This window comes from Chiloscyllium punctatum, chromosome 38 (assembly GCF_047496795.1).
Source record: "Chiloscyllium punctatum isolate Juve2018m chromosome 38, sChiPun1.3, whole genome shotgun sequence".
NCBI classification, from domain to species: Eukaryota; Metazoa; Chordata; class Chondrichthyes; order Orectolobiformes; family Hemiscylliidae; genus Chiloscyllium; species Chiloscyllium punctatum.
The window spans coordinates 8,539,111-8,565,726 of record NC_092776.1 but is presented as its reverse complement, the minus strand read 5'-3'; the positions used below and the strand labels follow the sequence as shown (position 1 = coordinate 8,565,726).

At 43.7% G+C, this 26,616-nt stretch overlaps 1 protein-coding gene across 4 annotated transcripts in view; it reads left to right on the top strand.

The window, feature by feature from the left end:
• hpse2 (heparanase 2) overlaps nucleotides 1–26,616 on the top strand; it is a 346,963-nt gene that overhangs the window by 142,277 nt on the left and 178,070 nt on the right. For all 4 annotated transcript variants that reach the window (XM_072557115.1, XM_072557114.1, XM_072557116.1 and 1 more), the window contains one exon: nucleotides 19,880–20,051. In XM_072557115.1, coding sequence (XP_072413216.1) covers nucleotides 19,880–20,051 — 172 coding nt within the window. The remainder of the gene's footprint in view (nucleotides 1–19,879; nucleotides 20,052–26,616) is intronic.

Sequence of the window (26,616 nt, the reverse complement as noted above, 5' to 3'; positions counted from 1 at the left end):
GGATGCTGCCTGACTGGCTGTGCTTTTCCAGCAACACACTCTTGACTCTGATTTCCAGTATCTGCAGTCCTCAATTTCTCCCAATCCACTGAACCAGCATATTGTTGGACTGTGGGAGGAAGCCAGAGCACCTGTTCGAGAGAAGAAGGTTGAGAAGTGACTTTATAGAACCATATAAGATAATCAGAGGGTTAGATAGAGTGGACAGGGAGAGCCTTTTTCCAAGAATGGCAATGGCGAGCACGAGGCGTCATAGCTTTGATTTGAGGGGTAATAGATATAGGACAGATGTCAGAGGTATTTTCTTTACTCAGAGAGTAGTGAGGGTATGGAATGCTTTGCCTGCAATGGTAGTAGATTCATCAACTTTAAGCACATTTAAGTCATAATTGGACAAGCTTGTGGAACGTACATGGAATAGTGTAGGTTAGATGGGCTAATGCTAAACGGGACTGATGACCAGAAGACATGAAGGTTAAATAGTTTGTATGTGGACTGGATTCTGATTTATAGGCGGAGTGGCTGCTATGTTACAGGATTAAAAAGCCAGAGATCTGGGCTAATGCAATGATGAAGTATGATGAATTTAAATAACTACATAGCAGCTAAGGAGCTTAAATTCAATTCATTGATTTAATCTGGAATATGTAGCTAATATGACTAAGACTGACTGTGAAAATACTAGTCATGGAAAAGGAACCATCTGTCCTTTGGGGAATGTTTTCTGCTGCTCTTACCTGGCTGATATGTGACTCCACATCCAGAGGAATGATGTACGTTTATAAGGCCTTCTGAAAGATTGGAAATATGTTGGGCTTGGCAGTGACACCATTTCCTGTGAATGAATTAAGAAAAATCCCTGGACTTTGAACCAAATTTGGTTGCTTTGGACTGTTTATGCAGCACTTTTCCTCAAACATTAAATCTACTGGATCAAATCTGAGTTAGGATAGAATGCCATCATCTACAGGTCAATGTGCTAAGTGGTCTTTTCCCTGCTTTCTTAGAATGATAGGGATGTACTGCACAGAAACAGACCCTTCAGTGCAACTGGTCCATGCCAACCAGTTATCCTAAATTAGTCTAATTCCCATTTTCCAGCACTTGGTCTATGTCCATCTAAACCCTTCCTATTCATATACCCATCCAGATGTCTTTTAAATGTTGTCATTGTATCAACCTCCGCCACTTCCTCTGGCAGCTCATTCCATATATGCACCACCATTTGCGTGAAAAAGTTGCCCCTTAGGTCCCTTTTAAATCTTTCCCTTCATACCTTAAACCTAAGCCCTCTAGTTTTGGACTCCCCCATCCCAGGGAAAAGACCTTGTCTATTCAACCTCTCCATGCCCATCATGATTTTGTAAACCTCTATATGGTCACCCCTCAACCTCCGACACTCCAGGAAAAACAGTCCCAGCCTATTCAGCCTCTCCCTATAGCTCAAATCCTCCCAAACACTGGCAACATCCTTGTAAATCTTTCAGAACCCTTTCAAGTCACACAACATCCTTCCTATAGCAGGGAGACCAGAATTGCACTCAACATTCCAAAGGTAGCCTAACCTTCAGCTGCATTTCTCTAGAATCAGGTTCTCCTTTTTTCTTCAGAAGGTAATTATTCTTAAATATCTGGACTCCTTTCACCACAGTCTCAGCAAGAAGCAGCTTCTCTGAAGAAGGATTGCGGACAGATCTCCTTCAGGCCATCTCAGCCCACTTCATTTCAGGATCTTTGCACCCTCAGTTTACATGCCAATTGAACTTCACTCAGAAGTGATTTCTTTTTGGCTGAGCGTGAACATTCAACTTACACAGCATGAGTCACTGAATTATTGCAAATTAAACAAATGTAACTTGAGGAATGTGCAAAATAAACAGAATAGCAACACTAAATCAACTGAAAACACTCTCAGATAAGTAGAAATTGAGAAAATTACTACCGACAGTCAAACATGTCACCATCAAGTTTCCCATATGTGTTCCTGCATCCAATGTCAGTGTAAAATCAGCCGCTCTAGGAATTTCTTTCAGATCCAGAACCTCTTATAATTTATCTACAACACCCAATTATTTACTGCTTTCCAAAATATCCAATCTCCTGCATTCCAAAGCCTTCTTTTTCTTGGCATCCTGAAACCTGAATGTGCCTTTAATGGCAGTTGAGCCTTACATTCTACCTACAATATTGTAGAAATGTCGACTAAGCATTGTGCACATATTAAAAGCTGAATAAAGAAGTTAACTTATTTGAATAAACTACACCACGATAGGAGGAGGCTTCTTTTCAGTGACTCAGCCTGAGTGGCACGACTGTGAATATTCAGAACTCTTAAAGGCTAAAAGTGAGAGAGACAAAAACCTCTGATCATTGGCCTGAACATTAAGAGCAGTGGGTTGAGGTTTGCCCCAGTCCATTGTTGACACAAACACGTTTGTGATTTTGCAACAAGTTTACACCTCCCCTCCAAATGAGAACAGAAGCGTTTGCAATTCTCATCAACTCAACTTAATCCAACAGTCTCCCCTAATGGTTCTCAAACAATTACGTGGCAAAATTACGAGCCTTGTTGAAGTGAAACTGATTTGTGTTCAAAAGGTAAAGCACCTGCCTGGTTTTGTGTTCAGGAATTCCAGAAGCACAACACAGGGACAGGAAAATTAATCCTTTTTTCCCAGGATCTGGAGGCTTTTTTTTTGTGTGAGGTCAGGATTTCATTTTGCAAACATCTTAAATATCTGGTTTCAAGAAAGAGCTCTCGAGCATTTTACAGCCTTTTGCATTGCCTTCCTAGAAGGATGTGGAGGTGTCGATGTCAGATTGGGGTGGACAAAGGCAGATGTCACGTGACGCCAAGTCATAGTCAGATAGGTTGAAATCCTGGGTGTACAGGTATACACTACCTCCTGATATCAATGGATAAGGGTAGAAGTCACACAACACCAGGTTATAGTCCAACAGGTTTATTTGAAATCACAAGCTTTTGAAGCACTGCTCCTTCATCAGGCTATATGAACTTGTTGGACTATTTGGGTGGGTTGCTTTACCTGAAACACTACTCAGGTATCACCACCTATCCTTCTCCTCTAACCAAAAATCATTCTGAGCATCGGTTGATAGAGTGACAAGTGTTTTCTTTTGTGTTTCATTTTTCCAGTAGTCTATTTGGGAATTTAGAATAGTGTGAATGGAGGCTAGGGCAGTTGAATGTTCCTCCTGCAGTGTGTGGGAGGTAAGGGTCACCTCTAGTGTCCCTGCTGACCTCATTTGTGGGAAGTGCACCCAACTCCAGCTCATCAAGAACCGTGTTAGGGAACTGGAGCTGGAGCTGGATGAAGTTCGGATCATTTGGGAATATGTAGACGGGCCAACAAGGGGTGATGCCATATTGGATTTGGAACTGGGGAATGAACCTGGCCAAGTGTTAGATTTGGAGTTAGGTGAGCACTTTTGTGATAGTGACCATAATTCGGTTATGTTTATAATAGCAATGGACAGGGATAGGTATATACCGCAGGGAAAGAGGTATAACTGGGGAAAAGGCAATTATGACGTGATTAGGCAAGGTTTAGGATGGGGAAGGAGACTGCAGGGGATGGACACACTTGAAATGTGAAAACAGCCAGGAGGGGACATGAAAATTTGTTGACAGATAGGATCAAGGAAAACCCTAAGGCCTTCTATAGGTGTATTTAGAATAAAAGAATGACTAGAATAAGATTAGGGCCAATCAAAGATAGTAGTAGAAAGTTGTGTGTGGAATCTAAGGACATAGGGGAATGCTTAATGAATATTTTTCAACAGTATTCACATTGAAAAAGGGCAATGTTAGTGAGAATATGGAGATCTAGGCTATTAGATTAGATGGGATTGAGGTTGACAAAGAGGAGGCATGAGCAATTTTGGAAGATCTGAAAATAGATAAGACCCCTGTGCCGGATGGGATTCATCTTCGGATTCTCTGGGAAGCCAGGGAGGAGATTGCAGAGCCTTTGGCTTTGACCTTTATGCCATCATTGTCGACAGGAGTAATGGCAGAAGACTGGAGGATAACAAATGTTGTTCCCTTGTTTAAGAAGGGGAGTCGGGACAATCCTGGTAATTATAGGCCAGTGAGCCTTACTTCGGTTGTGGGTAAGGTGTTGGAAAAGGTTATAAGAGAGAGGATTTATAATCATCTGGAAAAAAAAATTGATTAGAGATAGTCAACACTGTTTTGTGATAGATAGGTCATGCCTAACTAACCTTATTGAATTCTTCGAGAAAGTGACAAAATAGGTGGATGAAGGTAAAGCAGTTGATGTGGTGTATATGGACTTCATTAAGGTGTTTGATCAGGTTCCACACAGTAGGCTATTGCACAAAATACGGAGTTTCGGGATTGAAGGTGATTTAACAGTTTGGATCAGAAATTGGCCAGCTGAAAGAAGACAGAGGGTGTTGGTTGATGGGAAATGTTCATCCTGGAGCTCAGTTACCAGTGATGTGCTGCAAGGATCTGTTTTGGGGCCACTGCTGTTTGTCATTTTTGTAAATGATCTGCATGTGGGGGTAGAAGGATGTGTTAGTAAATTTGTGAATGGCACTAAGGTAGGCCGAGTTGTGGATAGTGCCGAAGGATGTTTTGGGTTACAGAGCGACATGGTTAAGTTGCAGAGCTGGGCTGAGAAGTGGCAAATGGAGCTTAATGCAGAAAAGTATAAGGTTGTTCACTTCGGAAGAAATAACAGGAATGCAGAGTACTGGGATAATCGTAGTGTAGATGAGCAGAGAGATCTCTGTGTCTATGTACATAGTTCCCTGAAAGTAGCCATTCAGGTTGATAGGGTTGTTAAGAAGGCATACGGTGTGTTAGCTTTTATTGGTAGAAGGATTGCGTTTCGGAGCCACGAGGTCATGCTGCAGGTGTACAAAACTCTGGTGTGGCCGGACTTACAGTATTGCGTACAGTTCTGCTCATCGCATTATAAGAAGGATGTGGAAGCTTTGGAAAGGGTTCAGAGTAGATTTACTGGGATATTGCCTGGTATGGAAAGAAGGTCTTACAAGGAAAGGCTGAGGGAACTTAGGCTATTTTCATTGGAGAGAAGAAGGTTGAGGGGTGACTTAATCGAGATGTATGAGATAATCAGAGGGTTAGATAGGGTGGGCAGTGAGAGCCTTTTTCCTCGGATGGTGAAGGCTAACATGAGGGGACATAGCTTTAAAGGGTGATTAGATTTAGGTCAGTTATCAGGGGTAGTTTCTTTACTCAGAGACTAGTAGGGGCATGGAACGGCCTGCCTGCAACAATAGTAGACTCACCGATGTTAAGGGCATTTAAATGGACATTGGACAAACATATGGATAATAATGGGACAGTGTAGGTTAGATCGGCATCAGGTTAATTTCAAAGGTCTGCGCAATATCAATGGCTGAAGGGTCTGTACTGCGCTGTAATGTTCTATGTTCTGTGTTCTATATAACTTGGTGTTGTGTGACTCCTAGAAGGATGTAACTTTATTTTCTGCTGTAGAACATTTCCAGAAGGCATTGTGCAATGGTACTTGTACATATTGATGTTAGACATGGAATTGAAAAAGTCCATGTTTATTTGTCAGCCGAAGCAGCAGGTATTGGTGAGGTAGATGAATACAGTGGGCAGGGAGACCCAGTGCAGTTCTGTCACCACACTCTCGTGAAAAGCAGGAACCTCATCGCTGATCTTTCATTCCTTCCCTAGCTCAAGAACTAAATAAAAAGGAACCTACTTTTAAAGACATTCCTGGAATTTAACAGCCATCATACCAGGCTGTTGGTGACCAGGTATGATGGAAGAAATTAGGAAATATTTGCATTTTCAGGAGCTCACCACTTTCCAAAGCATTTACACCCAATGAAATACTTTTGAGGTGTCACTGTGGGGTCTGAAGGAGGGTCACTTGACATGAAATGTTAACTCTGATCTCTCTCCACTGATGCTGCCAGACCTGCTGAGCTTTTCAATTGGTGTCTATTTTTGGTTGGGGTGTCACTGTTGTACTGTAAGAAAAGTGGCAGCCAACTTACACATAGAAAACTCTCACAAATAGTAAGTGTGATCAACAATTAATTTGATTTTGAGTGATGTTGGACAAGGGATCACTATTGACCAAGACACGTGAATAATTCTTTCAGAATAATGCCATTGGATCTATCATGGCTGTCTTTCATTTAGTGTCTGATCTCAAAATCGGTACTCCAGCAGTACTACATTTGACACAAAGGAGAAAGTGAGGACTGCAGATGCTGGAGATCAGAGCTGAAAATGTGTTGTTGGAAAAGCGCAGCAGGTCAGGCAGCATCCAAAGAGCAGGAGAATCCTGAAGAAGGGCTCATGCCCGAAACGTCGATTCTCCTGCTCCTTGGATGTTGCCTGACCTGCTGCGCTTTTCCAGCAACACATTTTCAGCTACATTTGACACAAAGGCTACATTACACTCAGCGAACCAATCTGATATAGATCATGTTTAAATGACGAGATCATGGTGGTTTAATCTTAAGCAAAGTAAGCAGTTGCAGGATCTCAGTTCACAAATCATTGCTCCCTAAGTGTTTACACAGTCTGGTGATATATTTGTACTGTTAGCATTTGCCATGCTCAGCTGTGACAGAAACATGAAAAATGCCCAGGACTGTTATTTTAAGCAACTTTGCACAGAAAAGTGTTTCCCCTCAACTCTTTTCTGATGAACATTTTGCTTTTAAATAGTTTATGCTCATTGGATCCCCCTGACATGCAGGGAATTAATGAGTTGAGTGTTTTTGCTTTGCATATCCCCATTCCATACATGTCATGTTTTCACAAATATTGCTATGTATTTATTACTCTTAATAGTGCTTTCTGTTTATATCCATTTGGCTTTGAAAATGAACTATTTTAAACTAAAACAAATTATACTGTTGGATTAATACTCGATATGCTCTTTACTTGTTCCCTTTCTTCACCGTGCTCTCCACAACGCAAACTCCACTTCAACACCAGCTTCACCCTGTTCTTCTTCACATAGGAGAGCAACTGAATTATTTTAATGCCTACTATCATTGGTGCAGACGTGTACCCTCAACATTGAGTGTTCTGAAGCCCCAGTGTTTTGCTGGTGTCCAATTTGATGTCTTCAAATGTATGGACATCTCCAGATGCTGACACAAGCAGATCTTGGGATCTTCCTTGAGAGTTAATCCCTGTTACAAGATCTTCACGCCCTTGAAATTCAAACTGAGGCAATCAGCAAATGTAAGCTAAAATAAGACACGGTCGTCTAGACTTTGAGCACAGTGATGGCCGCTCCAGGTGGCCAAGTTAAGCCAATTGGCTGCGGTTCAGACACCAATGCATCCAGTAGATTGCTCCAGTGACCACTTAGTTTGTCATTTAGTGGCTCAATGGTGAGTAGATAAAGTTCAGCTTGCACCTTCCTCCCAAATGCTCATTTGATCAAGTGACTTGCTCAGCATAAAACTGGACTGCACTGACCAAGGGGGTCCCAGTTTTATTGAATTATCAGTGATATTCAAACTTAAGTTTACCTCAGTGCCCTGGGCTCAAAATGCATGAAAAGAGAAGTGCCCTCAGTGCCTGAAGTTCTCTGATCTTTGCAGCAAAGTTTCTTTCTCTTTTTTTTTAATGGGATGTGGGCATCAGTGGCAATGCCAGTATTTACTGCCCATCCTTGTTTCCATTTGTATTGGCCATTTTGGAGGACAATTCAGAATCAACTATATTGCTGTGGGTCAGGAGTCACCAGTACACAAGGGTGGCACATTTCCCACACTAAAATGCATTAATGCATGTCTTGGGTCTCTGATGACGGTAATTTGTTGGTCACCATTACTGAGACCAGCTTTATGTTCTTTTTCAAATTAATTGCATTTAAATTCCACCATTGAACAAGCATGGGCCTCTGGATTTTTTTATTCATTCACTAGATGTGGGCATCACTAGAATTGATTGCCCATCCTAGTTGCCTTTGAGAAGGTGGTGATGAGCTGCCTTCTTAAACTGCTGTAGTCCATTTAGTCTAGGTACATCCACAATGGTGCTAATGAGGAAGTTCCAGGACTTTGACTCAGCAATACTGAAGAAATGGCAATATATTTCTAAGTTAAGATGGTGAATGGCTTGGAAAGGAACTTAATGGTAGTGGCCTTCCTTTGTATCTGGTGTCCTTGTCCTTCTAACTGACTTGGTTGTGGGTTAGGAAGATGCTACCTAAGGAGTTTTGATGAGTTGTTGCAGTGCATCTTGTAGATAATACACACTGCTGCTATTGAGTGTCAAAGGTGGAGGGAATGGATGCTTGTGGATGTGATGCCAATCAAATAGAGTGCTTTGTCCTGGATGGTGTCGAACTTCTTGGGTGTTGTTGGAGCTGCACCCATCCAGGCGAGTGGGGAGTATTCCATCATACTCCTGACAAATGGTGAGCAGGTTTTTAGGAATCAGGAGGTGAATTACTGACTGCAGTATTCTGACCCTCTGACCTTACCTCATTGTCGCAATATTTTACAGCTTCTCCAGTTCAGTTTCTAGTCAATGCCAAACCCTCACTATAATAATAGTGAGGGATTCAGCAATTATAGTACCATTAAATGTCAAAGGGAAAAGACTAGATTCTCTCATGTTGGAGACGGTGAGGACTGCAGATGCTGGAAATCAGAGTCAAGATTAGAGTGGTGCTGGAAAAGCACAGCAGGTCAGGCAGCATCTGAGGACCAGGAAAATTGACGTTTCAGGCAGGAACCATCTCCCATGTTGGAGCCTGGCACTTGTGAGACATGAATGTAACTTGCCACATGCCAATCCAAACCTGGAGATTTCCCTGGTCTTACTGCATTTTGACATGGACTGCTTCAGTATCTGAAGAGTCACAAATGGTGCTGGAAATTGTACAATCATCAGCAAATATCTCCACTTCTGACCTTATGATCGAGGGAAGGTCATTGATGAAGCAGCTGGAGATGGGTGGGTTTAGGACACGATTCTGAGGAACTCCTGCCAGAGATGTCCTGGAGATGAGATGACTGACTTCCAAGAATCACAACATTACCAGCCTAAGGATATTACCACTGTGTCCCTGTCACTATCTATGTTTAGATGGCAGCTCCCTCCAGCATCAGGCTTGATGGCAATGCAATCTCCAACTCACTTTAATGCTCCATTTTCTTTCCACTCTGTCCTCGGTTTGCTGCAATATTCCAAGGAAGCTCAGTGGGAGTTTGAGAAACAGCAATTCTTCTTTCAACTTGGCACTCTGTAGCCTTCAGCACCCAACGTTGGGTTCAGCGATACTAGATCAGAACCGTTGGCTTGGTTTGGTTTTGTTGGTTTTTTTCCTTCGTTTCTCCCTTTATTCTTCCATTTTGCATTCGGAAGGCTACTCTGCAGCTGCTCATCCCTCATCTTTCGTCACTCTCTCCATCTTCATTCCCATTGGCATTGATCACTGAACCTCATTTTTACTCATTAACAGGATAAGGTTGTTACTGGCTGGGTCAGCATTTATTGCCCATCCCTAATTACTCAGAGGGCAGTTAAGAGTCAACCACTTTGCTGTGGGTCTGGAGTCACATGTAGGCCAGACCAGGTAAGGATGGCAGTTTCCTTCTCTAAAGGACATTAGTGAAACCGGTAGATTTTTCCAACAATCGACAACAGATTCACAGTCATCATTAAACTCTTAATTCCAGATTTTATGTTTTCGTTTTTTTTGTTAATCTCTCCTACAGACCTTCTCTGTTGTTCTTTCCCTTCCCCACTCCCACCTCCCCTTTCACTTGCTCAAAGCTAATTATATTTCTTCCATTGAAGGCTGGTCGGTTTGAAACATAGCTGCTCCCTGGATTTCTGAGCATTCCCCCCCTTTATTTTTATTTTCATTGCAAGTCATTATTGCTGCCTGCACATGAGGCATGAACACATCCACAGCAGAGAGGCAACCTATCCCTAAGTACAAGTACCTCACCGCTGGAAAAGAGCAGAGCTTACAGAAAATAGAAAATGCAATACCAGCAACATCATGTTCTTCTTAAACTAACAACTGGTTGTGCAAAATCTCGAGCCCTTTAGCTCACAGAATAGGAGGCATGTGCAAAATGTGCTGTAATACATAAAACCAATACAGAAATGTGCACTTTTATATTTTTAGTACCAACGTACTTTTGGATTATTTGAAGAGCTTCCATGTATAATGTTTACCTTGGCCAGACTGCAGAATTTAGTGAGTAATGAAGTGTTAGATCAGTATCCAATTACATTTAGTGATAACAAGGAACAGTAATGGAGAATAAGAGATTAACAACCGTTTATTTAAAGGAGTAGCCTATCTTAATAATTTGTACTTTTCAAACTGAATTCTAAACTTTACAGTTCAGTTATTCAAGTGTCAGTATCGGGCAAACCTGGGTCAGGAACAGCCCAGGTTAGATGAAAAATGCTGTGTCTGTACTAGCACTGTGTCTCAGTTCCATCTCAAAATCTAATGCTTGATGTGACAATGTCCATTTTCCCACATCACTTCCTGCCCTCCCCTCTGTTAATTTAATGCCAGCCATTCCTGAATTAACAACAGTGTCTGCTCGGAACTGAGGTTATTCCCAAATTCATTTTGGATTAACAGCCAGCATTCAGGGAGGTTTGTCATTACACCAGCCTTTCCTGAATTTCAGCCAAGGTTGCTGATTTACGGATTAATCTCAGATTCAGCAGAAGAGGAAAGAGAGTGATGAATCAGCATCGCACCACCATCACTTGTTGGCTTGTTCTATTTATAATGCACTGTTGGATAGATCTCCCCTTTCTGTGGCATGGTGAAGGGTTGATGTTGCCCATTGACCATTTCTGTCATTCATGGTGTCACTGGAATATAACCTGATAACATCACTGCAGGTCCTTCCTCAACCTTTCCCACTCACAAGCTCGCTCCTCCTTCAAGACTATCTTTGGCCAAGCTTTTGTTCATCCAACTGAATCATATTTTGTTTTAAATGTTTCTGTGTTAGAGATGCTATATATAAATGCAAGTTATTGCAGAGGTTATAGTATCATAGAGTCATCCAGCATAGAAACGGACCCTTCGGTCCAACCTATCCGTGCTGACCAAGTTTCCCAAACTAAATTAGTCTCATTTACCTGCATTTGGTTCATGTCGCTCTAAATCTTTCCTATGCAGTAATTGTACAAATATCTTTTAAATGTTATGACTATACTTGCATCTAACACATCCTCTGACAGTGCACTCCACATCCAAACCACCCTATGTATGTTGCGTTCAGTTCAATGTATCTGTTCATAAGCTGTGTAGTGCTGGTCCTCCTATATGTGACAGCTAGGGAGCTATACTGAGTGTAGGGCAGGGGAGCTTTCCCTCCTTGACTAGATGGCAGAGGGAATAAAGTTTGGTGATTGATTTGGAAATGCAGAATGTTCAAACCACACAATTGCCTATTGGCCCCTTGATGCTGGTTTTGATTCCAACCCTGACTAATGTTTGTTATATTTCTCTGAAGTGGTGATGCTGAGTTTCAGCAGACACAATCCAGGCCATGCTATCCATTGTTTGACGATTAATATGGCCAACAGAAACACAACACTGGGCTAGTGCAGATCCTCTTGTGAGAGTATGTTAATGTTCTGTCTTACATACCTTCTCTGTTGCCTACTGAGAATGCATACTGAATGTTACATGGTTCTGTGAACCCTGAAATTTCCTTTCTAAACCTATCTCCCTCCCTTTCTCTCTTTCTCTTATTAAGACACTCCTTAAAATCCATTTCCATGGTCAAACCAAATGCACTCAACTGTTTAAACCATCACAGACAGGAATTTCAGATTAATGTTTGTAATTTATAACACACTGGGTGTTCTTATTACTCAGTTTTTTAAAATTTGAATTTGTTTTTGGGATGTGAATTTCAGTGGCAAGGCCAATGTTTTTTTGCCTGATCCCAAACGCCCTTTAAAAAGACGATGCAGAACTGCTGTCTTTGTGGTTTTGGTTAATGCTATTAGGATTTTGATGCTGTGGCAGTGGGGATTGAGTCAATATTCTGTTCCTGGGAGCCATGATGTGGTGGTGCCAGTGTTGGAGTGGGGGTGGACAAAATCAGAAGTGACAATCAACGAGGTTATAGTCCAACAGGCTTATTTGAAATCACAAGCCTTTCGAGCACTGCTCCTTCATTTGGGCAAGTCTTTGTGCTCTGTAGGCTTGTGATTTCAAATAAACCTATTGGACTATAACCTGGTGTCATCTGACTTCCGACTCTCTTCCTGAGAATTCATGTGCAGTTCACTAAAATAAAGTACAGCGTTCTTTTCTGCCAGTCATAGAATAAAACTGTCAAGCAATGAGGAAATGAGTTATGTTTCAACACACCTGCACATTAACCAGTGATTTTACTGATCCAGAATCCAGAATTTGGAGTAATCCTATAGTGTAACATGGAATTCATTTCCCATGCTGATGGCTATGTGAGTGAAACTAGTATGCTTTCCCTGACTAGATACTGTTATAACTCATCTACCTATATTGAGGAGCTCGTCTCTAAATGCACACAGCTATGTTCTAAGCACTGAAGCAATGAGCACAGCATTTCCTCGCATTGGGTAACCTGCTGGGATTTCATGGTTTTGTCTTTTTCCACATATACACCTGATGGTAAGGGAGTGTTGCTGAACAAAGAGACCTTGGAGTGCAGGTTCATAGCTCCTTGAAAGTAGAGTTGCAGGTAGTTAGGATAGTGAAGAAGGCATTTGGTATGTTTTCCTTTATTGGTCAGAGTATTGAGTACAGAAGTTGGGAGGTCATGTTGCAGCTGTGTTGGTTAGGCCAGTTTTGGAATATTGCGTGCAATTCTGGTCTGCTTCCGATCAGAAGGATGTTGTGAAACTGGAAAAGGTTCAGAAAAGATTGACAAGGATGTTGCCAGGGTTGGAGGGTTTGAGCTATAGGGAGAGGCTGAACAGGCTGGGGCTGTTTTCCCTGGAGCGTCGGAGGCTGAGGGGTGACCTTATAGAGGTTTATAAAATCATGAGGGACATGGATAGGATAAACAGACAAAGCCCTTTCCCTGGGGTGGGGGAGTCCAGAACTAGATGGCATAGGTTTAGGGTGAGAGGGGAAAAATATAAAAGTGACAGAAGGGGCAACATTTTCATGGAGAGAGTGTGTCTGTATGGAATGAGCTGCCAGAGGAAGTGGTGGAGGCTGGTATAATTGCAACATTTAAAAGGCATTTGGATGGGTATATGAATAGGAAGGGTTTGGAGGGATATGGGCCGGGTGCTGCCAGGTGGGACTAGATTAGGTTGGGATATTTGGTCAATATGGACGATTTGGACTGAAGGGTCTGTTTCCATGCTGTACATCTCTATGACTCCATGACTCTATGTCTAGATGATCTGCTGTGGCTCATCCAGTTTATCTCAATTCACAACACCCAGATCAATGCTTCAGGCACTATTTACGAACTGCAGCTGATTGCATGAGGCGGGAAGTAAACACTGACGGGAGTAACATATCACAAAGTTAGCAGTTAGAAAATTTTCAGTTGAGAGAACAGTACACAGTAAATGTGACCTGGAAACATGCACAGAAGCCCTGATTCTTTGATGCAAATATTTAACCAATGTATCTGTAAAGGATGTGGAGGTGCCAGTATTGGACTGGGGTGGACAAAGTCAGAAATCACACCCCACCAGGTTATAGTCCATCAGGTTCATTTGGAAGCATTAGCTTTCAAACCACTGCTCCTTCATCAACAACCACCTGAGGAAAGGGCAGCTCTCTGAAAGCTGGTGCTTCCAAATGAACCTGTTGGACTATAACCTGGTGGGGTGTGACGTCTGAATCTGTAAAGGATGCAGTGTTTGGTGCCTTATACTCTGTACTATCGTATTCCAGTCTCCAGTAGCCTTCTCCATTATGGAATGGTCTCACATCTCTCATCTTTAAAACAATATTAAATTTAATCATATATTAGTGACTTCTTAAGGGGAGACACCTTTTCTTCCCTATCCACTGTTAAAACCTTTACAAATGTCAAGAGCATCCTTTAATTCTTCTTCATGCTTTCACTGTTTCAGGGGAATCCATTCCAGCTGCTAAATTAACCCCCCAGTTTGAACATTTGTACCCCAAACACCATCCTGTGAACCTGCCCTAAACATTCCCTCTAGTTTCTGATTTTGGGAACCTAAACTTGCACACAGTATTTTAACTATTGCTGAACTAATTGCTGAAATAATTGCTGCCTCGTGCTCCCACGAGGAGGTTGAACAGTTCATCCACTTTACCAACACCTTCCACCCCGACCTCAAATTCACCTGGACCGTCTCAGACTCCTCCCTCCCCTTCCTAGACCTTTCCATTTCTATCTCAGGCGACCGAATCAACACGGACATTTACTATAAACTGACCGACTCCCACAGCTACCTAGACTATACCTCCTCCCACCCTGCCCCCTGTAAAATCGCCATCCCATATTTCCAATTCCTTCGTCTCTGCCGCATCTGCTCCCAGGAGGACCAGTTCCAATACCGAACAACCCAGATGGCCTCCTTCTTCAAAGACCGCAATTTCCCCCCAGACGTGATCAACGATACCCTCCACTGCATCTCCTCCACTTCCCGCTCCTCTGCCCTTGAGCCCCGCCCCTCTAATCGCCACCAGGACAGAACCCCACTGGTCCTCACCTACCACCCCACCAACCTACATATACATTGTATCATCAGTCGTCATTTCCGCCAGCTCCAAACGGACCCCACCACCAGGGATATATTTCCCTCCCCTCCCCTATCAGCGTTCCGAAAAGACCACTCCCTCCGTGACTCCCCCGTCAGGTCCACACCCCTCACCAACCCAACTTCCACTCCCGGCACCTTCCCCTACAACTGCAAGAAATGCAAAACGTGCGCCCACACCTCCCCCCTTACTTCCCTCCAAGGCCCCAAGGGATCTTTCCATATCCACCACAAATTCACCTGCACCTCCACACATCATTTATTGCAACCACTGCACCTGATGTGGCCTCCTCAATATTGGGGAGACAGGCCGCCTACTTGTGGAACGTTTCAGAGAACACCTCTGGGACACCCGGACCAACCAACCCAACCACCCCATGGCTCAACACTTCAACTCCCCCTTCCACTCCACCAAGGACATGCAGGTCCTTGGACTCCTCCATCGCCAGACCATAGCAACATGACGGTAGGAGGAAGAGCGCCTCACCTTCCGCCTAGGAACCCTCCAACCACAAGGGATGAACTCAGATTTCACCAGTTTCCTCATTTCCCCTCCCCCCACCTTGTCTCAGTCAAATCCCTCGAACTCAGCACCGCCTTCCTAACCTGCAATCATCTTCCTGACCTCTCCGCCCCCACCCCCACTCCAGCCTATCATCCTCACCTTGACCTCCTTCCACCTATCGCATTCCCAACGCCCCTCCCCCAAGTCCCTCCTCCCTACCTTTTATCTTAGCCTGCTGGACACACTTTCCTCATTCCTGAAGAAAGGCTCATGCCCGAAACGTCGATTCTCCTGCTCCTTGGATGCTGCCTGACCTGCTGCGCTTTTCCAGCAAAACATTTTGAGCTCTGATCTCCAGCATCTGCAGTCCTCACTTTCTCCTCGCTGAACTAATCAAGGCAGGATTTATACACTTGATGGTAAGGTTCTGGGGAGTGTTGCTGAACAAAGAGATCTTGGAGTGCAGGTTCCTTGAACGTAGAGTCGCAGGAGGATAGGATAGTGAAGAAGGCGTTTGGTATGATTTCCTTTATTGGTCAGAGCATTGAGTACAGGAGTTGGGAGGTCATGTTGCAGCTGTACAGGACATTGGTGGAGCCACTTTTCGAATATTGCATGTAATTCTGGTCTTCTTCCTATTGGAAAGATATTCTGAAACTTGAAAGAGTTCAGAAAAGATTGACAAGGATGTTGCCAGGGTTGGAGGTTTTCAGTTATAGGGAGAGGCTGAACAGGCTGGGGCTGTTTTCCCTGGAGTGTTGGAGGCTGAGGGGTGACCTTATGGAGGTTTATAAAATCATGAGGTGCATGGATAGGATAAATAGAAAAGATATTTTCTCTGGGTTGGGGGAGTCCAAATCTAGAGGGCATAGGTTTAAGATGAGAGGGGAAACATTTAAAAGGGAGCTAAGGGGCAGATTTTCCACACAGAGGGTGGTGCATGTATGGAATGAACTGCCAGAGGAAGTGGTGGAGGTTGGGACAATTTCAACATTTAAAAGGCATCTGGATGGGTATATGAATAGGAAGGCTTCAGAGGGAGATGGGCCAAATGCTGGCAAATGGGACTAGATTAATTTAGGATATCTGGGCCGCATGGATGAGTTGGACCAAAGGGTCTGTTTTTGTGCTGTACATCATTATAAATCTGTAACAAATTTTTTTTCACTCTTTACTTCTTTACCATTTTACTTTTATACCACAATTTAATCAACTATTAACCCTATTTATAATTAAAGCTGGCTGCAATCATACTTCCAAAGAATTATAAGGAAAAAGTAATTCCATCTATAATCTCAAGACACTCCAGTGTTATGAAGTCATAGAGTCATAGTCATAGAGTCATAGCACTGAGGTACTTTGAAGTATACTCACCATTTTAATTGTAGGAAACATAGTAGCTAATTTGCGATCAGTAAGATCCCACAAACAGCATAAAGACAAAATAATCTGCGTCAATAATATGGAAGGATAAATATTGGTCAGGATTTAGGGGATACCTGGACTTTTCTTTAAAGAATTGTTTTACATACATTTTGAGAGGGCAGGCAGGATCTCAGTTTCAAGGATTATCCAAAAGCCAGCATTTCTGAAGCAGTCCATGTTCAAATATAACAAGATCTGGACAATCTCCAGGCTTGGGCTGACAAGTGGCAAGTAGCATTCATGCCACACAAATGCCAGGCTATTATCAGCACCAATAAGAAACAATGTAACCACCGCCTTGACATTCAGTGGTGTTACCATCATTGAATCTGCCACTATCAATATCCTGGGAGTTGTCATTGACCAGAAACTCAACTGGACTTACCACATAAACACAGTGTCTATGAGAGCATGTCAGAGGATTACTGCATTGAGTAACTCACCTCCTGACTCTCCAAAGCCTGTCCATAATCTACAAAGTACAACTTAGGAATGTGAGGGAATATGCCCCACTTACCTGGATGGATGTAGCTCCAATAATACTCAAGAAGCTTGACACCATCCAGGACAAAGCAGGCCACTTGATTGGCACCACATCCACAAGCATCCACTCCCTCCATCACTGACGCTCTGTAGCAGCAGTGTGTACTATTTATAAGAAGCACTGAAGAAATCCACCAAAAATCCTTAGTCAGCACCTTCCAAACCCACAACCACTTTTTAAAGTTCCTTTCTGCGATGTTGAGGTTGCTGGTTGGGCCCAGCATTTATTTCCCGTCCCTAGTGGACCTTGAGAAGGTGGGCAGTGAGCTGCCTTCTTGAACCACTGCAGTCCATGTGCTATGGGTTGACCAACAATGCCCTGAGGGAGGATCTTTGGTGAATTTCTGCAGTGCATCTTGTAGATAGTACACACTGCTGCTACTGAGCATCAGTGGTGGGGGGAGTGGATACTTGTAGATGTGGTGCCAATCAAGTGGGTTGCTTTGCCCTGGATGGTGTCAAACTTCTTGAGTGTTGTTGGAGCTGCACTCATCCAGGTAAGTGGAGAGTATTCATCACACTCCTGACTTGTGCCTTGTAGATGGTGGCCAGGCTTTGGGGAGTTCGGAGGTGAGTTACTCACTGAAGTATTCCTAGCCCCTGCTCTTGTAGCCACTGTGTATTTATGGTGAGTCAGTTGCTTTTTGGTCAATGATAACCCCCAGGATGTTGATAATGGGAGTTTCAATGATGGTAACACCATTGCATGTCACAGGGCGGTGGTTAGATTGTCTCTTATTGGTGATGGTCAGCGCCTGGCCTTTGAATGGTGCAAATGTTATTTGCCACTTGTCTGCCCAAGCCTAGAGATTATCCAGATTTAGTTGCATTTGGACATGGACTGCTTCAGTATCTGAGGAGCTGGGGATGATGCTAAACAATATGAAATATTTGAAGAACATCCCCAATTCTAACTTCCATTTAGAAGGACAAGAGCAGCAGATACATGGGAACACCACCCCTTGCAAGTTCCCCTCCAAGCCACTCACCATCTTGACTTGGAAATATACTGCCATAGCTCCACTGGAAACAGGGGTCACTGGGTCAAAATGCTGGAATTCCCTCCCCACACCATTGTGGGTCTACCTCCAGCACATGGACTGCAGCGGTTCAAGAAGGCAGTTCACCCCCACCATCTCAAGGGAAAACTAAGGACGGGCAATAAATGCAGGGCCCAGCCAATGACACTCATCCCATGAATGAATAAAAGCAATTCTGACAGTGCAACACTCACTCAGTACTGGAATGTTATGGTCGGTCTAGATTATATGCTCACGTCTCTGATATAAATACAAACCTTATGCCTGACTGAGAGACAATGTGCTGCCCACTGACACCTTGTGTGTGTAAACCTTTTGCTCACTCACCCCCATCGGCATCTTTTTATTGAGGGTGCATCTTTCTTCTCTGTTTTTCTTCCAAGGGAATACTATCCTAAACTCATCCACCCTTGTGTCAAGCTAAGGAAAGCTAATATGGAACAAGAAATGCGTTTCTAATGAGGCTGTAATCTGAGAATTATCTTTTTTTCTAAATGAAAGGGAGCTGGAAAGGACTCCAGAGCAGCGCTTGAAGAGAAGGTGAACCTTTCTAGTGTCCTGACCAACGCTCTTCCCTCAAACATTGTCACCAACCACAGTTTGAGTGTCCATTTATAGCACATACTGTTTATGGGATTATACTGTAATTGACTGCAAATCGCTTACAAAGCAGTGACTGTATTTCACGAGTGCATGCCTTGCTGTACAGCATCTTTGGTTGTGCTGGCGATGTTAAAGGTACTTAACAAATATGAGTTGTTTTTACTTAAGGGGATCCTTCATGCTGAGTTGCGGTATGAATTATATAGGAGCTGGCACCAACTATATGGAAAACTAGAGGGTACACCATGCTGTGTTAATGAAGATGATAAAGGAGGATGTCAGAAGCAGTGGGGATTATTTCTCAAGAATGCTAAGGAGAACTGCAGAACAATGTGTGTTCTTTGATGTACCTATGGAGAGTGTAACTCCAGGTACCTCAAAAGATCTTTTATTAATAATTGAACCACGTAGCAACTTTCTCTGAAATCCTTCAAATCACTTTTCCTGATTTGTAACAATCATAAATGTAGTTTTGATCGTATTCGGTTAGCAGATTAGGCAAAGCTACAAAAAGTGTCACTTTTTGATCCTAAATTCCCGGGATTTCGCTGGCGGGGTCAGTATTTATTGCCCATCCCTAACAGTCCTGGAGAAGGTGGGGCTGAGCCACCTCTTGGACCCCATGTTGTCAATATGACGTCGTCACTCTGTCATTAGAGAGAGATGACTGGGGGTGCTTTAACCTGAGGGTTAGTGTGCCTCAGGCGAGGGGAGAGGTTGAGAAGGAGAGTCCTCGGTGGTAACCTCAGCCGATGTTGGGAATTGAAGCCACTCTGTTGGTGTCATCGTAACCCAGCCGTCCAGCTCACTGCCCCCATTGTTAATGTGGTAAAGTGGAATATGATGGGAGACTATTCCTACACCTAGTTCATATTATAAATAAGTGGGGAAGGGGAAAGGACTTATGCAGCGTTCGGTTAATGGCCACTTGATTTGTTCGTGGATTAGGATCCTTGGCAGCACATTATCCTCTTCAATCTATGATTCTCAATATTTCCGCAGAGCCCAACAGCTACCGGACCATGGTGGGAAGGACCATTAATGGCAGCCAGCTGGGGAAGGACTACATCCAGCTCAAGAACTTGCTTCAGTCTGTCCGGTTCTACACAAAAGCCAGTCTGTACGGCCCGAACATTGGCAGGCCCCGCAGGAACACTGCAGCCTTGCTAGACGGGTAAGTGTATCTGCTCCAACAGCTGGGGATAATTTACCCTGCCTTGTAACGACTCAGGCCTTTCTGCAAATGACTGACTTACAATACTCACTTCAATATCGGACTGACTACAAACCAATATTACAAGATTTTCTGGCTAATTTTCCAACGAGGAGCAGACAGCCTGTGGCTCCAACTTCTCAGCGTAGACAGAGTTTAACCTCCAGCTGAAGCCCACCCCCCCCCCCCCTCTCCGATACCCCTCCAAGAGCTACTAATCCAATGAAATTTAGAGCTCCTAATGAATCCAAATGATTTAGCCTCCTTTTAAAGGAGCATTGCTAATGAGGACTGATGGCCTGGATTTTGAGGCAAGGGCTTGATGGCAAATTATGAACATATGAATTAGAAGTAGAGTCATAGAGATGTACAGCACGGAAACAAACCCTTTGGTTCAACTCGTCCATGATGACCAGATATTCTAAAATAATCTAGACCCATTTGCCAGCATTTGCCCCATATCCCTCTAAACCCTTCCTGTTCGTATACACAGCCAGATGCTTTTTAAATGTTGTCATTGTACCAGCCTTCATCATGTCCTTTGGCAGCTCATTCCAAACACACATCACCCTCTGCATTTCCCCTATCACCTTAAATGTACGCCGTCTAGTTTTGGACTCTCCAATCCTGGGGTAAAGACCTTGGCTATTTACCCTATCCATACCCCACGTGATTTTATAAATGTCCGTAAGATCACCCCTCAGCCTCCATTGCTCCAGGGAAAACAGCCCCAGCCTATTCAGCATCTCCCTCTAGTTCAGATCCCCCAAACCCGGCACATCCGTGCAAATCTTTTTGAAATCCTTTCGAGTTTCACAACCTCTTTCCAACAGCACGAAGAACAGAATTGAACACAGTATTCCAAAAGGGTCCTAATCAACATCCTGTACAGCCACAACATGACCTCCCAACTCCTATACTCAATGCACTGACCAATAAAGGCAAGTATACCAAATGTCTTCTGGTAGACTGCTCAGTGTGTCTCCAGTCTGCTCTGTCACTGAGTAAGATCATGGTTGATCCTGTTGTTTCTTATTCCTGCCTAGCCTCAATAACTTCACACCATCCCCCCTCCCTCCACACAAGTATCTATCCACCTCAGTCTTAAAAATATTCAAAGACTCTGCTTCCAATTCCTTTTGAGGAAGAGAATTCCAAAGACTCCAAAACCACTGTGAGAAAAGAATTCCTCTCATCTCTGCCTTCCCCAGAACCAGGGGTCACATGGGTCACAGGCTAAGGATATGGGGTAGGCCATTTAAGACTGAGGTGAGGGAAAATATCTTTACCCACAGAGTGGAAAGAACCTGTAAATCGCTATTCCAAAAACAGCCAAGGTCAAAACATTGCATCATTTCAAGAAAAAGTTGGAAACAGCACTTGAGGCTAAAGAGATCAAAGGATATTAAGGAAAGCAAGAAGAGGGTAATGAGTTGAATGATCAGCCATGATCACAAGGTTTAGCGGAGTTGGCTCAAGGGGGTCAAATGGTCTACTCCAGCTCCTATTTTCTATGTTTCTGTGATTGGGCAGAACCTTATTTTTAACTGATGACCCCTGGTTCTAGACTCTCTCCCAAAAGGAAGCATCATTTCCGTGTGCATCCTCTTCAAGCCACTCAGGGTCTTATATGTCTCATCACGTTGCCTCTTCCTCTCCCAAGCTCCAGCAGCTACAAGATTAGTCTCCAAAATCATCAGCGTCCATCATCATTAGCCCTCTGAAACTGACCATGCAGAAGGTCAAGCAGAGGTTGTTCAGTGTAGATATCCTGCAGTTAGACCTGTTACTCAGGGCTTGGGAGGAGCGTTCACTGTGGATAACCCTGCCTAGAATGAATGGCCACTAAAAGTAATGAGAACTTACTGCTGCCACATCACTGTGAGAACTCTAATAAAAGGTTACACTTGTTCACTGAAATTTTGACAGCAGTATGATGTGGTGAACAACAGACTGCACGTGAAATAATAATTTTATATCTATGGAGTTCTGTTAAATGATGAATGAGTAGATTTTTACAATAAAGTGTTTGATAATTTTTTGATAAAATCAGAATACTTTAATTTCTACCTTCATCCATCTCTAATTTGCTCATGTAAACATTTTTAAAAGGCCTTTTATTTTTTAGCTGCTTTTTGCATCCTGTTTGGCTGTCAGTGAGTGTGACAGTGACTTGAACATGATTGGGGTAACCTAATGACATAAGTTCAACTCCTATTGGGGAATTCCCAAGTTAAGTAACGCTACAGTCATTTGCAGTAACACGGCAGGCTAGAAGAGAGACAGAACACGTGAATTCTCACTGATATTACAGCAGATATTACGGTCAGGAGCCAGACCAGTGTTAAACAGCTGACCTGCAAATACAAGGCCAATGCTTGACAGATACAAGACTGAGTCAAAGAGTGTGGCGCTGGAAAAGCACAGCAGGTCAGGCAGCATCCGAGGAGCAGGAGAGTCGACTTTTCTGGCATAAGCTCTTCATCACCTTCCTGATGAAGTGCTTATGCCCAAAATGGTAAAAACAATGACTGCAGATGCTGAAAACCAAATACTGGATTAGTGGTGCTGGAAGAGCACAGCAGTTCAGGCAGCATCCAACGAGCAGCGAAATCGACGTTTCGGGCAAAAGCCCTTCCTGATGAAGGGCTTTTGCCCGAAACGTCGATTTCGCTGCTCGTTGGATGCTGCCTGAACTGCTGTGCTCTTCCAGCACCACTAATCCAGTTATGCCCAAAATGTCAACTCTCCCGCTCCTTGGATGCTGCCTGACCTGTTGTGGTTTTCCAGCGCCACACTCTCGACTCTGATCTCCAGCATCTGCTGTCCTCACTTTCTCCTAGCTACAAGCCGGAGGGAGGTAGGTTACAGCGCTCGGAAATGGGAGGCCATTGATGTGACCCAGAATAGGTCCAACCAACGTGATCGCATGGTGATAACATGTCGCCAGGAGGAAAGCCAACTGTTTGGTGTCTGGTGCTTCAAGGTTGGCAAATGTGATGGAAAATGGCCAAAACCACAAGGCTTTGTAACTGACGACTGAAACCTTTGCAGGTATTGGAGACAAACTCATGGAGGTCAGGGCATGGTAACATTCAGCATTGGCACTACATGCAGAGCGAGTGGGTATCTGCTCAGATCAAACTGCGACGGCGCGGAACAAGAACAGGATATTTTTCCAGGTGTCGGCTAACACCTCCTTTGGCTGATTGACTGCGCTTTGGAAAGTCAGGGGAGTCTGGATTTGGAATCCAGAACTGCCTGTTGTCTTCCCTGATCACAATGGATCAATCTGATTGAAAACGACATGAGAAATTCAAGGTGTGATTCTTTTCTCGGTGTCGTGACAAATAATCTCAGAGAGAAATGACTGATGGTAATCACCATCTCCCAAATATCCCACATGTAAAGCTTCCAATCGATTTCATCCATCCCTTACTGACTGTTCAATACTGGTGGCTGCTCACAAACAAGGATTTCAAGGTTATAAATCATAGAATCCCTACAGTGTGAAAGCAGACCACTCACCCCATCAAATCCACACCAACACCGACCTTCTGAAGAGCATCCCACCCACGTCCACCCCCATACCCTCTCTTTATAACCGTGCCTTTCCATGGCTAATCCACCTAACCTACACATCACGGATAATTTAGCACAGCAAATCCATCTAACCTGTGCACCTTTGGACTGTAGGAGGAAGCCCTCCCGGACACAAGGGGAATGTGCGAATTCCACAGTCAGCCCAGTCTGGAATCAAACCCAGGTCCCTGCCACTATGAGGCAGCATGTGAGCCACTGTGTCACCCTTAATAAATTGTCTCACATCACAAGTATACTATCAAAGATGATACTTATCTGTTACTTGTAAATAGTCAACAGTTCCTGTTGAATGGAAGTTTTTAATGATACTCAATGCTTCATCAAAAGCAAATTTAACCTTTTTTTATTCACTCTTGGAGCATTTATTACCTGTCCCTAGTTGCCCTTGAGAAGGTAGTGGTGAACTGCTTCCTTGAACCGCTGCAGACCCACAATGCCATTGGGAGGGAATTCCAGGATTTTGACCCAGCAAAAGTGAAGGAACAGCGATATATTTCCAAGTTGGGATGGTGAGTGGCTTGGAGGGGAACTCGCAGGTGGTGGTGTTCCCATGAATCTGCTGCCCTTGTCCTTCTGGATGGAAACGGTTGTGGATTTGAAGGTGCTGTCTGAGGACCTTTGGTGTTAGGAAAATGTTCCACAATTAATTTCCTGCCATTTACAGCATAATGACGATTATCCTCGGGAACGGTGGAGATTTTTTCAGCTTTGGGAACCAAACTGATAATACCAGATCAGCCATGTTGTACAACAGCAACAGAAAATGCAATTGAAAGTCACAAGAGATGCATTTGGACAAAAAAAACCTACTAGGTTTATAACTTCACCCCAAAAATCAAAGTTCCTTCCAGGGTGTGTTGAATGAAGAGGAGGGTTTTAAAAAAGCAGAGGTGATTGATTGCCATAGGTTATCCTGAATAACCATGAAGAATTTATGTTGTCCTAGACATTCTGCCCACAACCTGTATCATTATGTCCTTCCCTAGCTCCGACATAGGATACATTAATATGACCTGCAACCTAAATAAATTATGGAATTGCATCTTGTATCCAGAAATGAGGCTTACACACTTGGGTGGGGATAAACCCCTCTCTTCTCTCCCTCACAACATTCATCTCTCTCCCCCACTTTCTCTCTCTCTTCTACCCCTTCCTCTCACCTTTCCTCACTCACTTTGCCCTTCCTTTCTCTCTCACCCTCCTTCGCTCTTTCATGCCTCTCTCCTTGCCTTTCTCTCTCTCTCTAACTTACCCTTCCCTTTCACTGTTCCTCATTCATTCTCCCCATCTCTTTTACTCACTCTCTCTTACTTTCACCCTCACTCACTCACTTATCACCTTTCTCTCTCTCTCTTCTCTCTGTATGTCTATTCCTGTAGTTTTTTTCATTGGAGGGAACAGAACTGAAAGTCAGTTCCTACAAACCTGTCTGCATATTTAAATAAGGGAGTAATGACTGTGGTCTTGCATAAAATGCACAGCACAGCAACATGGGAATAGTCCATTCGGCCTAGCAGTTGGCCATAGAGTCCTACAAACCCTTCAGTACAACTTGTCCATGCTGACCAGAGTTCCTACACTGAACTAGTCCCATTTGCCTGCAGTTGGCCCATATCCCTCTAAACCTTTCCAAATGATGGTGTCTCAGTGGTTAGCATTGCTGCCTCATAGCAGCAGGGACCTGGGTTCGATTCCAGCCAAAGGCGGCTGTGTGGAATTTGTACGTTCTCCCTGCGTCTGTGGGTTCCTACCAAGTGATCCGGTTTCCTCCCATGGTCAAGAGATATGCAGGTTGGATGGATTGGTCATGCTAAATTGCACCCCCCCCTAGTATCCAGGGATGTACAGATTAGGTGGGTTAGCCCCAGGAAATGCAGGATTACAGATATGGGGTGGGACTGGGGGGGGGAATGCTCCTTCCGATGGACAGTGTGGACTCGATGAGCCAAATGGCCTGCTTCCACACTGTAGGAATTCTATGATTTAGCCACTTCCTCTGGCAGCTTGTTCAAAATACACACTACCCTCTGTGAAAATGTTGCCCCTCCCTTCTAAGTCTTTCAACCTCTCACCTTAAACCATGCCCTCTAGTTTTGGCGTCCCCCACCCTAGGAAAAAGGTGTTCATGTCCCACAAGATTATTCCATCGTACTTCATCAAATCCTCTCAAATTGCCTTCTACTTTCCCTCACAGATATTTATCTAGCATCCCCTTAACTGTAATTCCAAGGATATGGAATGTCCCACTGGAAACAGAGCTGGGAGCATCGTCCATTATAACCTGACCAAGAGGAAGTGGGTGAATCACTGGTGAAAGCAAGATTTCAAAGAGAACAGGGAACAGGCAAGGAGAATGGACAACTCATAGATTCATAGAGTCATAGAATCACCGAATCATAGAATCATTGAGTCCTACAGCACAGAGACAGGCCTTTCTGCCCAAACTGGTCCATGCCGATCAAAATGTCTTTCTATGCTAACCCCATTTCCCTGCACTTGGCCCATATCCTTATCAACCTTTCCTTTCCATGTACTGTATATGTCTAAATGCTTTTTAAATGTTGTTAATGTACCCGCCTCAACCATGTGCATACCACCCTCTGTGTAAAAAAGTTGTCCCTCAGGTTCCCTTTTATTCTTTCCCTTCTAACCTTAAACTGATGCCATCTAGTCTTCAATTTCCTAACCCTGGGGAAAACACTGAGTGCATTTACCCTATCCATGCCTCTCAAGATCTTATACGCTTCTGTAAGAACCCCCCTCAGTCTCCTACTCTCTAAAGAAAAGGTCCTAGCTTGTCCAACCTCTCCCTATAACTCAGGCCATTGAGTCCTGGCAACATCCTTGTAAATTTCTTCTGCACTCTTTACAGTTAAATGACATCCTTCCTGTAGCAAGGTGACCAACAACTCCTTCCTGTGAG